Source organism: Centropristis striata, chromosome 16 (genome assembly GCF_030273125.1).
Source record: "Centropristis striata isolate RG_2023a ecotype Rhode Island chromosome 16, C.striata_1.0, whole genome shotgun sequence".
NCBI lineage: Eukaryota > Metazoa > Chordata > Actinopteri > Perciformes > Serranidae > Centropristis > Centropristis striata.
This window is the reverse complement of record NC_081532.1, coordinates 3,566,262-3,580,754: the sequence shown is the minus strand read 5'-3', so window position 1 is coordinate 3,580,754 and position 14,493 is coordinate 3,566,262. Positions and strand designations below refer to the sequence as shown.

At 36.6% G+C, this 14,493-nt stretch overlaps 1 protein-coding gene across 1 annotated transcript in view; it reads left to right on the top strand.

Annotated features, from left to right (window-relative positions):
* The first annotated feature begins 3,414 nt into the window (after positions 1-3,414).
* Positions 3,415-14,493, top strand: part of lclat1 (lysocardiolipin acyltransferase 1) — a 29,655-nt gene continuing 18,576 nt past the window's right edge. The window contains exons 1-2 of the mRNA XM_059352684.1: positions 3,415-3,705; positions 14,255-14,422. Of these exons, the coding sequence (XP_059208667.1) occupies positions 14,255-14,422 (168 nt within the window). The 5' untranslated portion in view covers positions 3,415-3,705. The remainder of the gene's footprint in view (positions 3,706-14,254; positions 14,423-14,493) is intronic.

Here is a 14,493-nt window from a genome sequence, read left to right as displayed (position 1 = left end):
TTTTTTTGTGTTCAAAATATTGATCCAGTAAGTCAAAATGAAAAATGATCAGGTCGTATAGGTGAAGTTGTGCTGGAAAAAAATGATACCAACATGGCATGGTAAACATTTTTTATGTGATAAATACAGCTAGAATGAAAAAGAGTCAAAAACCAACAAAATAGCCCCAAACTCTAAAGGGTTAAATGGATCAATGAAAATAATAATAATATATTTAGAACATATAAAACAATCTGAGTGGAGCCATTCTGCATAACGAGTACTTTTACTTTTGATACTTTAAGTACATTTTGATGCTGATACTTTTGTACTTTTACTTCAGTAAGTTTTGAATGCAGGATTTTTAATGTAGTGGAGTAATTTCACAGTGTGGTATTAGTACTTTTACTGAAGTAAGAGATCTGAATACTTCTTCCACCACTGGTATTAATGATTAAAAGGATGATATTTGGATTAGTTAATTGGCTGAAATACTTTTTAAAATTCTCACCTGGTTATAAGTGCTGAAGACTTCCAGAGTGAGGACAGAGCTGACAGTGTAACCTGAGGGGGGACTGGCAGGTGGATCTGCATCATCAGTGATAATTACAGGGGACTGACATGCACTAATAACAAGCACGCACAGCAAAACCAGCTACCACAACAATCTGTTGTTGTTTGTTGTCTACAAAGAACAGAGAAACTCAGATTAACCCCCTGGGGTCTGAGCCTATTTGCCCTTTATATACCACATAATATGTTTGGTATTTTCTCAGCACAACTTCAACATGATCTGACTATTATTTTTTCACTTTAACCCACTTTATTAACACATTGAGCCCAAAAATACACAAAAATCATGAAATCTGAAATAAAATTTGACAATTTATGACAATAAAAACCACAAAAATGCTCAGTGAACTGTTTAGGACCTGAAAAATGTAAACATAGGTTGCAAATATGAACATATAAAGGTAAAATTTAAATATAATAAAACCATACACAAAAAATTACCATAAAATCATGTTTATTTAGACCCCTTTTAACTCCACTATATCTTTATATAGGAAATAGTTGTTTACTGCAGTATTAATGTTCTGAATGTCATGTACGACCCCTTTACATAGTATTTTTGTTTGATTTCCACCTTTATCTTTATCTCTAGGTACAATTTTGAGGTATTTATTTTTGTTGAGTGTTGCCCTTTTATGCTACTTTATTCTTCTACTTCCTTTATTTTGAAGGGAAATACTGTATACTTATTTCCTCAACTACAAATATTTGGCAACTATAGTTACAAGCTACTGTAAAGATTAGTTCATGGTCTGTTTTTAAAATATGATGCAATGTTACGGTTGTTATCTACAACACTCAGCAACTCAAACAAAAACTATCTAGATTGATAAATAGCACTACAGGTAAGAGTAAAATGTGTTTTTATGTTCAAGGGGTGAACTGTCCCTATATGACATATGTGCAAATGTCTTAAGCAGGTGTGATAAAATTATTTTTTATGAATTAACAAAATGAAAACGAGTCAACAGAAGAAAAATCTAAATCAAATCAATAATTGGTGTGACCATCCTTTGCCTTTATACCAGCATCAATTCTTCTAGACATTTTTTCACCCCTGCCTAACACTTTTGCACAGCACTGTACCTATAGTATAGAACAGGGATGGGCAACTGGAGGCCCGGGGGCCAAATTCGGCCCGCACCCTCACTTGAAGTGGCCCTCAGTACAACTACATGCATTTGAGCATGAAATCTTAAAAGTGCAGTGTAAAAATGCACAAAATTACCTCTTGCAATTAACGTTGGTCTGCTGTTCTTGCACTGAAAAAAAAAAAAAAATCACAGTAAGTGGTTATTTTTTATTTGCTTCAAACCTTTTGTATTCCTATTTATACTGTTATACATGCATTTGAGCATGAAATATGTTAAGTTACTGCACTGTAAACGTATTTAAAATTGCAGTTTCATCATATCTAGTTAAGTGCACGCTCCTATATGTGGCCCTGTGGTAGTGAACATGAAAAATTGTGGCCCCCTCCAGCATTTAAGTTGCCCATCCCTGATATAGATAGTATTATCTATTTTCCACTGTAGTGAGCACTTTTACATTTGAATGCACTTTGCTAATAATACTTTAACTTTAAGGTTATCCAATCCAATCCAATCCCCTTTATTTATAGAGCACAATTTTAGCAAACACAAGGTTCCCAAAGTGCTGCACAAACAATAAATACATAACACAATACAAAGAGATGTAGTAAACAATAGAACAGTAAAATGCAATAAGATAAAAAATAAATTAAAAATGGGATAAAAATAAATAAAATAAAATGTAAAATGTACTGCCCGCACAAAATAAAATATGCATGAATACAATAAAAAAACAAAAAAATTATAACTTATTAAATTATAAGTGCATGGAGTTAACTTATAATGGAGTATGTTTACATTGTGGCATTAGTACTTTCACCTTTTTTAATCAGAATATTGTCTGGAACGTGCACCATCAGTGCATGCATGCAGTGGTTTCCTCCTTTTTCTGCCTCTCCTCCCTCTGCACCTCCTTCATGTCTGCAGGTCGTCTGACTGCTGCTTAACCCTCCTGTTGTCCTCGGGTCAAGGAAGGAAAAAGAGGGAAGGACGCAAAGGGAAGTAAAAAAGGATGGAGGAAAGAAGGAAGGAAAGAAAGAAGGATGGAGGAAGGAAAGAAGAGAGGAGGAAAAGGAGAAAGAATGGAAAGGAGAGAGAAAGGAAGGAGGATGGAGGAAAGAAAGGGGAGGAGGAGAAGAAAGGAAGGAAAAAATTAAGAAGGAAGGAGGGAGAAAAGGAGGGAGGCAGGAAGGAAAGAGGGCAGAAAGGAAGGAGGAAGGAAAGAAAGGAGAGAAGGAAAGGGGGGGTGAGGGAAGGGAAGAAGGAAGGAGGATAGAAGAAGGGATGGAGGCGGGAGGGATGAAAGAAGGAAGGAAGGAGGAAAGGAGAGGAAATCAGGAGGAAGGAAAGAAGAGAGAAAGGAAAGGAGATAGCGGAAAGAGGAAAGAAAAGAAGGGAAGGAGGGAGGAAAGGAAGGAAAGAAAGAAAGAAGGGGCGAGGGAAGGAAAGAAGGAAGGAGGATAGAGGAGGGAGGAAAGAAGGAAGGAAGGAGGAAAGAAGAGAGGAAGGCAGGAGGAGGGAGGAAAGAAGGAATAGTCAAAACAGATTGGGTCAATTTGACCCGGAAGGACGACAGGAGGGTTAAAATATCACAAATACGTCAACCACAGTCACTATCAACTAGTGAAATCAACACAGCACTCACCTTGGCATATTGTGCTCCACATGTGTCTGTGGTTGGCTGCTGTCACGTGGAGCAGCCTGCACAAACATCACACAGCGCCTCCTGTCGGCGGCTGCAGGTAAAGACAGGTGAGAGGTAACAAGTTGAGAGGTCGAGTTAGCTAAACGGAAGGCGGCTACACTTTTACTGCAAGTAGAGATAGTCAAACTAAGATCACCAAGTTATCTTGGGAAAAGCAAACTAGCTGCGAAACAGTTTAAACGTGCGTCACCTTTGAGGACAAGCTAGCAACGCAGGAGCTTGTTGCTAGGTAGCTTTACGTTAGCAAGCTACTAGCCAGCGTGCTAAGTTGCTATGTCGCAACCAGGTGCCTGGAGCTAACACAACTTAGCTCACCTATCACTGAAAACAACTGATTCTGGAGAAGAAACACGAAAGGTGGGTGTGTTATTATCCGACATAATGTAATATTTAGTGTAGTAGTTAGTGCATTAGCAGGATAACGCAGCAGGCTAACAAGCTAGCTTCTTTTCCACGTTATATTGTGGTTGCTAAGTTAGCCTTCATGTTGTTGTCTGCAGGTTGTGACACTTTCCTCTTCCAGGTTTTATGTTACGTGTCCTTATTTTTGTATTTAAATGAACCAGAGCTGTTGCTTCTGTAACATTATATGGTCACTAAAGAGCACAAACTGTCCATTAGCTAACTATATATACCATTATTACACAACATCTTCTCCCTACTGTCTATTTATGGGGTTGTCACTTATTTTATTTTTTTAAAACATGTGTGTTTATTGTCAATGTGTGTCAAAGTTTATTTATAGAGCACAATTAAAAACAACCTCAGTTGACCAAAGTGCTGTACAGTTATTAAAATAGAATAAAATCAGACACAAGTAGTTATAAATAAAAACAATAAAATAGTAAAAATAGTAAAACAATAAAATAGTAATAAAAACTCAATCCAAAAACAGAGTTAGAGATAGAAAAGAGAAATAAAAAGGTAAAAAAAAGTAAAAGAAAGCCAAGGATTCTTGCTGGGACTGAACGCCAAGGAGAATAAATATTTTTTAATAATGTTTTAAAGTGCTCAACAGACGAGGTAGGCTATTCCACAGCTTTGGGGCTGCAGATTATTGCATTTTGATGTAATTCCAGTATTACAAAAAAAACAAAAAACAGACAAAGAACAAGCAAGGTACAACAGAACATTAACAACGAGACATTATCATAGTATGTGGGTCAATGACGTGATCTAACCCAGTGTCAGTCATTTTTTCCCCCATAAAAATCAGATTATATACAGGAAAATAAATGTGAACTAAAATGAGAAAAAATACAATCCACGTGGACATTGCAACATTATGGTATATAACACATTTTTACATAATCTGTCAAAACTTCAGAAAAAAATGGTTTTATTTAGAATATGTTCTGCTCAATATTGACAAAATGCGTAAATGTAGAAATACTAAAAAAAAAAAAATAATTTGATGTTTTTTTTAAATTAAGTAATTATATGTATAAGTCCACTTAAATACAATGGAGGTGGATGCAGTATTTAATAAGTAAATAAATAAGTAAATAATATATATCTTGCCAACCCTTATTTGTCACTGACCCATACATATCTAATTGTGTAAAACAGGACTACACATTGAGTGGTCACACAAGGCCAGAAATAAATACTCCCCATAAAATAAAATAAAATACTACCCATAAAATCCTGACCGAAAGCAAAAGCAAAAGGACGGGGTCATATCAGAGATAAAAAAAAAAATTCTTCACCTCCTCTAGAAATGCCATAAAACGTCCCGATATTTTATCAAAGTTGGAATATTTTCCCTTGATTGCAGATGTACGTTTTTCAAGTGCAAGTTGAGTTTGACAGTCCTGCAAACCAGGCAGGTTTCCAGTATTTGGCTATGGTGTGTTTTGCTTCTAACAAACAATAGACAACCATTATTTTGCTGTCACTTATTTGCATGCAAGGCTAGGGTTAAGAAATTATTGACGGAGCAACTTGCCAACGGAAGGGATGATTATTTACAGACTGCATGCAGCATGGAAATCTTGTTTAGGGCCTGTTTGCGTGAGCACTTTGCTTAAAGTTAAACGTTGTCTAAGCCGTGTTGTTTTCTCTCTGGTTAAAGTTCTTTGCTCTGGCTTTGACCCACTCTGAGTTTATGGAAAATGTGTGCATGTCAGATAGTTAGTGACTTGATTAGGTCTTGATTAGATTGCTTAAACAAGGCGTGGTTTACTCCCATGGTTCCTAATGCGGGTTGATTTAATATCTGAAAACACCCAGTGACATTGAGTTGATATTAGAGTAGTAAACTGGTCCACATAGCTGCTACTGACACGCACCTTGCTCCCAAACTCAACACTCACCCACATACATGTACAGGTACAATAATAAGCTGGACACTCAACTTCTCTTCTTTTCTTGTGCAATAACCATGCAATATTTTTATTTAACTGCTAATTTAAGTTGTCTTCTTATTTGGTCATTTATCCACCGTACAAAACACACAATGCCTCTATATTTATTTATCTATACCCATCTCCATACAGTTCTCTACATTTATATATCTGATCTTTTTTCACTTATTTACTCAAATAGTGTATTGTTTTGTTAACTGTCCATTGTTTGTTTTACTTGCATTTGTATTTGTATGCTACTGGAACTAAAATTTCCTTGAAAGGGATCAAAAAAGTGCAGTCTAAGTCATAGTTTTTTGTACAACTGATAATAAAGCCCAACCAGTTCAGACACATACTAAGTAATACTAAAATTAGTTTTAATTAATAAAAAAATGTCTTCCTGACCAAATTAAAGGTCTTGTTTACATTCGGATTATCGCCATGGTTACTGGTGGAACTAAAAAACATTGTCAGGGAAAAGTTTAAAAAAATATATATATATTTTATTTCAACATATACAGCAGTAGTACAGTAACAGGAGTAGCAGGGTAAACATTACATTAATAAAAATTAAAGAAACATCTAAATAATACAAAAATAAAGATAAATACATATCTACAAAATGAAAATAACAATAGTAGTGAAATAGTAATAAAAGGAAAAAAAAAAAATATATATATATATAGAAATATAAAGATTGCCAGGGATCACAAGCAAAGAAAAATGAAATTGAATCAAAAATACTGACAGGGAAAAGTTACTCCAGAAAATCAGATTGTCCAATTTAGGGCTGCAACTAACGATTATTTTCATTATCGATTAATCTGACGATTATTTAAATGGTTAAACGATTAGTTGTTTGGTCAATAAAATGTTGAAAAATATCAATCAGTGTTTCCCAAACCACAAGATGACGTCCTCAAAAATCTTGTTTTGTCCACAAACCAAAGAGATATTCAGTTTATTGTCATAAAGGAACAAAGAAACCAGAAATATTCACATTGAAGAAGCTGAAATCAGAGAATTTGGACTTATTGTCTTTAAAAAACTGCACAAAACCAATTATTCGATTATCAAAATAGTTGACGATTAATTTCATAATCGATTTTTTTTTAATTAATCGAATAATTGTTGCAGCTCTAATTGAGTTGATATTAGTGTAGTAAACTGGGAAGGTCCACAAAGCTGCTACTGAGATGCACCTTGCTCCCAAACTCAACACTCACACACATAGTTTTTGTACAACTGATAATAAAGCCCAACCAGTTCAGACACATACTAACTAATACTAAAATTAGTTTTTATTAATAAAAATATTGTCTTCCTGACCAAGTTAAAAGTCTTGTTTACATTCAGATTATCGCCATGGTTACTGGTGGAACTAAAAAACATTGTCAGGGAAAAGTTACTCCAGATAATCAGATTGTCCAGTTGGATGACAACATCATCAACAAGCCCTCTATATTTTATCCACAGAGTTTAGCTTTACCTTAAGTGTTCCCACGTTACTATGACGTAGAGCTGCAATTATTCGATTAATCAAACAATAATCGATTATTAAATAAATCATCATTTTGATAATAGAATAATTGGTTTGTGCAGTTTTTTAAAGACAATAAGTCCAAATTCTCTGATTTCAGCTTCTTCAATGTGAATATTTCTGGTTTCTTTGTTCCTTTATGACAATAAACTGAATATCTCTTTGGTTTGTGGACAAAACAAGAGATTTGAGGACGTCATCTTGTGGTTTGGGAAACACTGATTGATATTTTTATACATTTTATTGACCAAACAACTAATCGATTAATTGTTTAAATAATCGAGAGATTAATCGATTATGAAAATAATTGTCAGTTGCAGCCCTAGCCTTGTTTACATTCAGATTGTTGGCATGGTTACTGGTGGAACTAAAAAGACATTGTCAGGGAAAAGTTACTCCAAAAACCAGATATAATAATGATAATAATAATAACTTTATTTATATAGCACCTTTCAAAAACAAGTTACAAGGTGCTGTACAACAGAAATAAAACATATCAAATACAATTAACTGACAACAACAAAGAACAAAAACAACAAGAAATAACATTTAAAAAAAAAATGTTTCAATCACAACAAGGTAATCATACAACAGTAATAAAAGGAAATTAAGAGAAGCAACCAATCGATAAAAGTGAGTTTTTAAAAGACAACATCGTCATCAAGTCCTCTATATTTTATCCAGTTATCCACAGAGTTTAGCTTTAAGTTAAGTGCTTCCACGTTACTATGACGCCCATTATTTTCTTCATTCCTCCTCTCAATACTGCTTCATTTTTCACCCTTGGATTGAAAGAGCCTGGTCTCTTTTAGCATAATTGATGGGTGCAGATGAGATGCATCAAAAAAACAATTGTTCAATATCTAACATGACTTTACAACCTCACTTTCTTTTCTTTTTTTTGCCTTTGTCTGTTTTTCAAAAGGATAAAAAGTTATGGAATGATTTTTGGGAAACTTGTTAAATACTGAGACACTTGATCCCCAAACCTTATGTCTAAGTTTGCACAGGGCAAGTATTCATATATAATTCAAAAATGAGTGATGATGAGGATCATGTTTTTGGGGTATTACTGCATGCTGGAGAGTTGTTTAGTTCACTTCTAGAGGAGTGTTTTTTCCTCACTAAGTGCCTTCTAGGTTGTAAAATGGACCTGCACTTAAATCTATTTGCAATTAATTTTTACAGCATTATCCGTTTCATTCTTCCCCTCTGTCTCTTTTCCTTCTGTCTGCCTCTTAACACACACACACCACTTAAGCTCATTGTTTAGCCTGGACATGCTTGACCTCCTCACTCTGCTCTCTCTCTGTTGGGATGTCTGCTCTTGGCTCAAAGTAAGGAATGCAAAATGTTTGCCAGAGTTTTCAGACTTGGACTATGAGGAGAATGCTTTGCATTGCGTGTGGTGGCGTGTTTGGGGAAGTGCTTTCAGAATCATTGCTATCTTGATTAAATAAACGTTAAAGCGAACCCAAATGGATGGGGCTAAAACAAACCACAGTGAGTGGTACTTGCTCTGGAGTATGAAAACAAAAGTGTTTCCATGGATGCCTTTTATATAAATAGAGTTATGTCTCAGGTGTCCACGCCAAGCGGAAGAAAAACATGTTTATTTAACACTTAAATGTGCATAATTCCATTCACTTCTCACGGTGCAGGCTCCAGGTGTGCTATGCTTTTTTTGCTGTATGTATGAATCGGCTCATCTGCTTGTTCCAGGAGCCACCCTAGGGTGTGTTTTTCTGTGTGTGTGTGGTGGTGACACAGCCTAATTGTGCTGAGCAAGCATGTTTTCTCACCTCTCTGCCTCACATTTTCCGTTGTTAAGGCCAGTAACCCTTAAACCCTTATTGCCTGCATAATCATGCCACGTAAACACACTTGCATCTTTTAAATGCACCTTCAGCCACTTTGGTTGCTGCTGTGCAGACTTGCAGCGTCATGGTGCCGCAGAGGGCGTCAACGAGGGCAAGATGATGGGCGTGTTGGGGGCAGGTAGTCTGAGCTAAAGGCTTGCGCAATCATAACAGTAATTGAGGTGGAAAGTGTGAACCACAGTTCATTTAAAAGAAGAAAGCACCTGCAGAGAGGGAACGGCTCCCTGTAGCATCAGTTCAGACTCCCTGCGTCAGCAAGGCGAGGGCCTAATTAAATCAAGACTCACCGTGATTCCCCTTTTAACCTTTATCTCAAAGGACTCGGTAGTAATGGACTTGTTCCAGTGCTAAGCTCAGGAATAGTTCATCTAATAGTTTGATTGGGTTGTTTGAGGTTTCCTGAACATGCTGCCTGTTTGTCAGCAGTGTTCTGTTCTGTTCTGGTCACACTAACTAGATCAAGATGCAACTTGCTTGCACTTTCACTGTCAAATCAAGTTTATTTACATAGTCATTCATCACAAGCGCCCGCAGCCTGTAGCAAGTGTACACATCTTAATGGTTGACATTTAAAAGTGAAGTCTGTGATTCAAAACATTGCTGATATTTGACTCAACACCCAAACAAATACACCTCTTGGTTCTGAGCCGAGGCTGCCGGATTGATCGCAATATGGACTAGTGTGAAATCCAAATTGCAGGAGGAAAATATGTCTTAAGAGTAGGGCTGGGCGATATGGACCAAAAGTCATATTCCGATATATTTAGGCTGAATATTGATATGCGATATATATCCTGATATTTTTATCGCAAAGTGAGAGCAAATGTTCAGTCAAAGTCACATGTCACAAATAGTTTTATGGAGTACCTTTTTTAAAAAAAAAAAAAAAACTCCATAAAGTGCACATTTAAAATAAAAATATCTTAAATAAAAATAGGCTGTGAAATAAAATAGGCCAATCTTTTTCTGAAATAAATAAAATTATATGAGAAAAGAAGAACAAACATTTCGAAAGAACTAAATATGACAAACCCTAGTTAGGACAGCATTTATATATAAAAAAGAATAAAAATGTATCTATATCGATATATGCGATTAGCCTGGGTATACCCAGACTGCCTTGCGCGCTCGAATTTAATTTCGAACCTCCATCCAGTCTGGAAACCAGGAAGCATTCGTAGCCCTGTTTTAGGGATCCAATCACAGAGCGGGGAGGGACGGCAAGACGATGACACGTACTACTCGGCACTTGGAAGCTTGTAGTTTTCCGGATCCAACATGGCTGCTGCAGACGCGAAACTCTCTTTAGCTGTAGACGGTGTTTTAAATAGTTTAGAGCGAAAGTTGAAAGGCGAAAGGTCTCTCAGCGCTGCGCTGAGATCACTGGCATTATGGTAGCGGGGCTATTAGCGACGCTAGACACACACAACAAACATCCATTTCTGTAGCTCTACTACGTCATCTGGTATAACTGATCTGATTGGCTAAGAGCTACCTACAGACGCTTTTGATAGACATTCTGAGCGCCCAATAAACGGCTCTGGAGGATCGTTAACCACACCTCCTCTACGGAGAAATACATTGCTCGTTGCCAGACTAGACCTCATTTGAGAATAGTCTGGTGTTAGCCAGGCTAATATGCGATACGGTTTGATTCCATATCAAATTGAAAAATATATCGATATGTAAGGCGATATTCGCTAAATTTGACAAAACATGTATTGGATTACAATCACTGACATCACCTTTTAAGTGACTTTCTCAGTGGTAACTTGACTAGGTTGTGAGCGTTAATCATTCACTTACCCAAGATTTGCTTTGACTACATGAAAGTATATAAAATGGTCTGTTTTGGTGCTTAAGTCAACTTTACTTTGTGGTTATTTGGATCATTTTATTTTAAGGCCCTACACACCAACACAGGTGTTTTACGTTATTCAGATTAGGAATTACACAAGATCACAAATCCCATGTACTAATAAGGTACAACAAAAGATGAACAAGAGAGAGAAGGGAACTTCAGTCAAGCACACACTCCTGAGAAGCAATCTAATCAGGCAAAAAAAAAGCAAAAACACGTGTATGTATTATATGTAAGGACATGTTCCACATGTCAGAGTACCATTGGAAGCTTTAAGTGGTCACCACTGACGTCACTGGAATGGCAAGCGATCCCCATTGACATGTCCAGATGAGCCTCTTTAAACTTATCAGATATGTCATGGACACTTGAAGGTCTTGTTACTTGGTTTTCAGAAGGATTACAGGCTCAGTTCACTTCCCTCAGGGATCTAATGACCGCGGGGTATTTCTGCAATGCTGAAGCTACCATAACGATCACCCTCAGCCGTTCTTGTTCTGTTTACATAAATGGCTTCCATTCATCTACAGCAGTAGTTCTCAACCATTTTGAGTCAGTTCAGATCATACAAACTCAGTTGATACGATGAATTTTGGACAAATAATGAAGCAGACAACAACTAAAACATCTCTCTGTCTGTGCATTGAAATATATTTTTTTATATTTTATTGTTAGTTTTAGTCATTTGCTATAAGTTTAAAGGTCAATTCTGACCTCCTGAGTGTGTAACAAAATGACCAGAAAAGACACAAAATCACCAAAAAAAGACACAAAATCACCAAAAAAGACACAAATTGACCAAAAGAGAAACAAAATGAACAAAAAAAGACACAAAATTACCCAAAAAAGGAAACAAAATCACCGAAAAAGACACAAATTGACCAAAACAGACACAAAATGATCGGAAAAGACACAAAATTACCAAAAAAGGGGCACAAAATTACCAAAAAAAGACACAAAATCACCAATAAAGACACAAAATAACAAAATAAAAACACAAAATTACCAAAAAGGACACAAAATAAGACACAAAAACCCACAAAATGACCAAAAAAAGACATTAAATGACCAAAAAGACTAAAACACATTAACACATGAACACTTTAACACAGTGGAGACAGAGCTGACTTCCAAAATGATTTGGCGACCCCCAGAAATCATCTTGCGACCCCAATTGGGGTCGGGACCCCAAGGTTGAGAAGAAAGAGAAGAGATATTCAGTTTATTGTCAAAAAGGAACAAAGAAACCAGAAATATTCACATTGAAGAAGCTGAAATCAGAGAATATTGTCTTTAAAAAAACTGCTCAAACCAGTTATTCGACTATCTAAATAGTTGACGATTAATTCAGTAATCGATTATTGTTCGATTAATTGTTGCAGCTCTAGTTTATTTCAAACTGATTGCTGCATTTTCAAAATGGCCTAGTCATGCTTACACCTGTGGGAATAATAATTGTTCACCAGCTTGTAATGAATCATAAGGATAATTATAAAACTGTATGGATGGATTACTGGATGTAATCAAATCATTAACGCCTTTATCAAAGCATATTAAAGTTTAAGCTTATCAGCTCAATTATACCTTTATTAATGTGTTATCATGTAATTTTCCATTAGTTAAAGATAACTGATAGCTTCAGGTGATGGTTTGCTCTACTCCACACAGATGTGGATCTTTTTTGTGTGGAGTCCTTTGGGAAATGCATTTCTAACTAGAAAATATCCAAAGACATTTTGAGTGTGCTTGACTCAGGCCTGTGACTCTCATTCATACAATATTAGATTACAATTTGAACTGTTTTCAAAATGGAAAAGAGGAGGAAGTCCTGTAAGATAATAAACCAGGTGTTGGTGTGTGTAAATGATTTCTGTAGAGTGGCATTTGCGGCCTCGAGTGCAATTTTCAACTTTATTTTTTGACAGTTTTCTCTCCCTCTGCACTCTAGTTATGATGTCATGCACTCTAGCCTCTCCATAGGGTAACATTGGGGGGATTTTTTGTTGTGTTTTTGCCGAATAATATGAAAAACGTTTGCCGAAACCTTTAGAAAAGTCATAGCACACTAATGTATGTGCGACAAAAAAACTCTGGGAGGAGTAGTCGACCAAAAAAAAACACTGAAGAAATGGAAGAATAAGAGTAAGCCTGGTGAATAACATATATTTTGTCAAGCACACTCAATTTAGTTATTTTATTAACAACGGCCCATTATATAGGATGAAATCCTCTGTCTCAGTATATGTAATTTTATATGCTTTTATCTATATAGATTTTCTGGAAAATCTGACACAATTATGGGAAAAATCTCATTTTAATCTCTTTTTAATTCACAGTATTGCCTTCAATGGTGTAATACACCCACAGATAATAAAGAGATTTTTACAGTATCAGTGGATCTAGCCGGGGATGTCTATTTTACGGCCGGTTTATGTTTAAGAACGACAAAAAATGTTGAGTTTGTGCCCCTGTACATAATGTGAATAATTTCCGAGCCACAGCCACACTTGATTTAGTGACCATGCACCCACAATTTGTTACCCACAGTCAGAAAGGTTCCCCTATTTACATTCCACAGTAGGAATGTCTGCCCTGGATTTTCCACTGTTTGTGGGAAAATATGTCAGAAGAAGAACACAACAGCAGCCGGTGCTATTGATGAGACTGTCGATAATCACGTTTGTTCATGTTACAGAGTTCAGATACTTTCCGTAATGGAAATCAAAGTCAGGAATTAATTCCTTAAACGTCATCATTTTTTATTCTAAATTAGGGATGGGCAACTGGAGGCCCGGGGGCCACATACGGCCCTCACCCTCACTTGAAGTGGCCCTCAGTACAACTACATGCATTTGAGCATGAAATCTTAAAAGTGCAGTGTAAAAATGCACAAAATTACTTCTTGCAATTAATGTTGGTCTGCTGTTCTTGCACTGAAAAATAGAAATCACAGTAAATGGTTATTTTTTATTTGCTTCAAACCTTATGTATTCCTATTTATACTGTTAAACATGCATTTGAGCATGAAATATGTTAAGTTACTGCACAGTTAACATATTTAAAATAGCAGTTTCATCATATCTGGTTAAGTGTACGCTCCTATATGTGGCCCTGTGGTAGTGAACATGATAAATTGTGGCCCCCTGCAGCATTTAAGTTGCCCATCCCTGATCTACATACAACAACGCCAACTCATGCTCTGAGTGCACACGAGCATTTGATTTATCCAGCATGACTTTATATTCAGGTTAATCTTGTTTTCTTCCTCCCTCCCCAGATGGCGGTGTCGGTGCGGGGCCTCTACTTCGTGGTGACCCTGTTTCTGGGGAGCTTCTTTGGGAGCGTCTTCATGCTGGGGCCCTTCCTGCCCCTCATGCTGCTGTCTCCTGCCTGGTACCGCTGGATCACTGATCGCATCGTGGCTACCTGGCTCACCCTGCCTGTGGTGTGTACAACAGCTTAGCCTTTAGCTAACCTACCCCTGTCCCTCCAGATGGTCTTAACTCTATGGAGTCT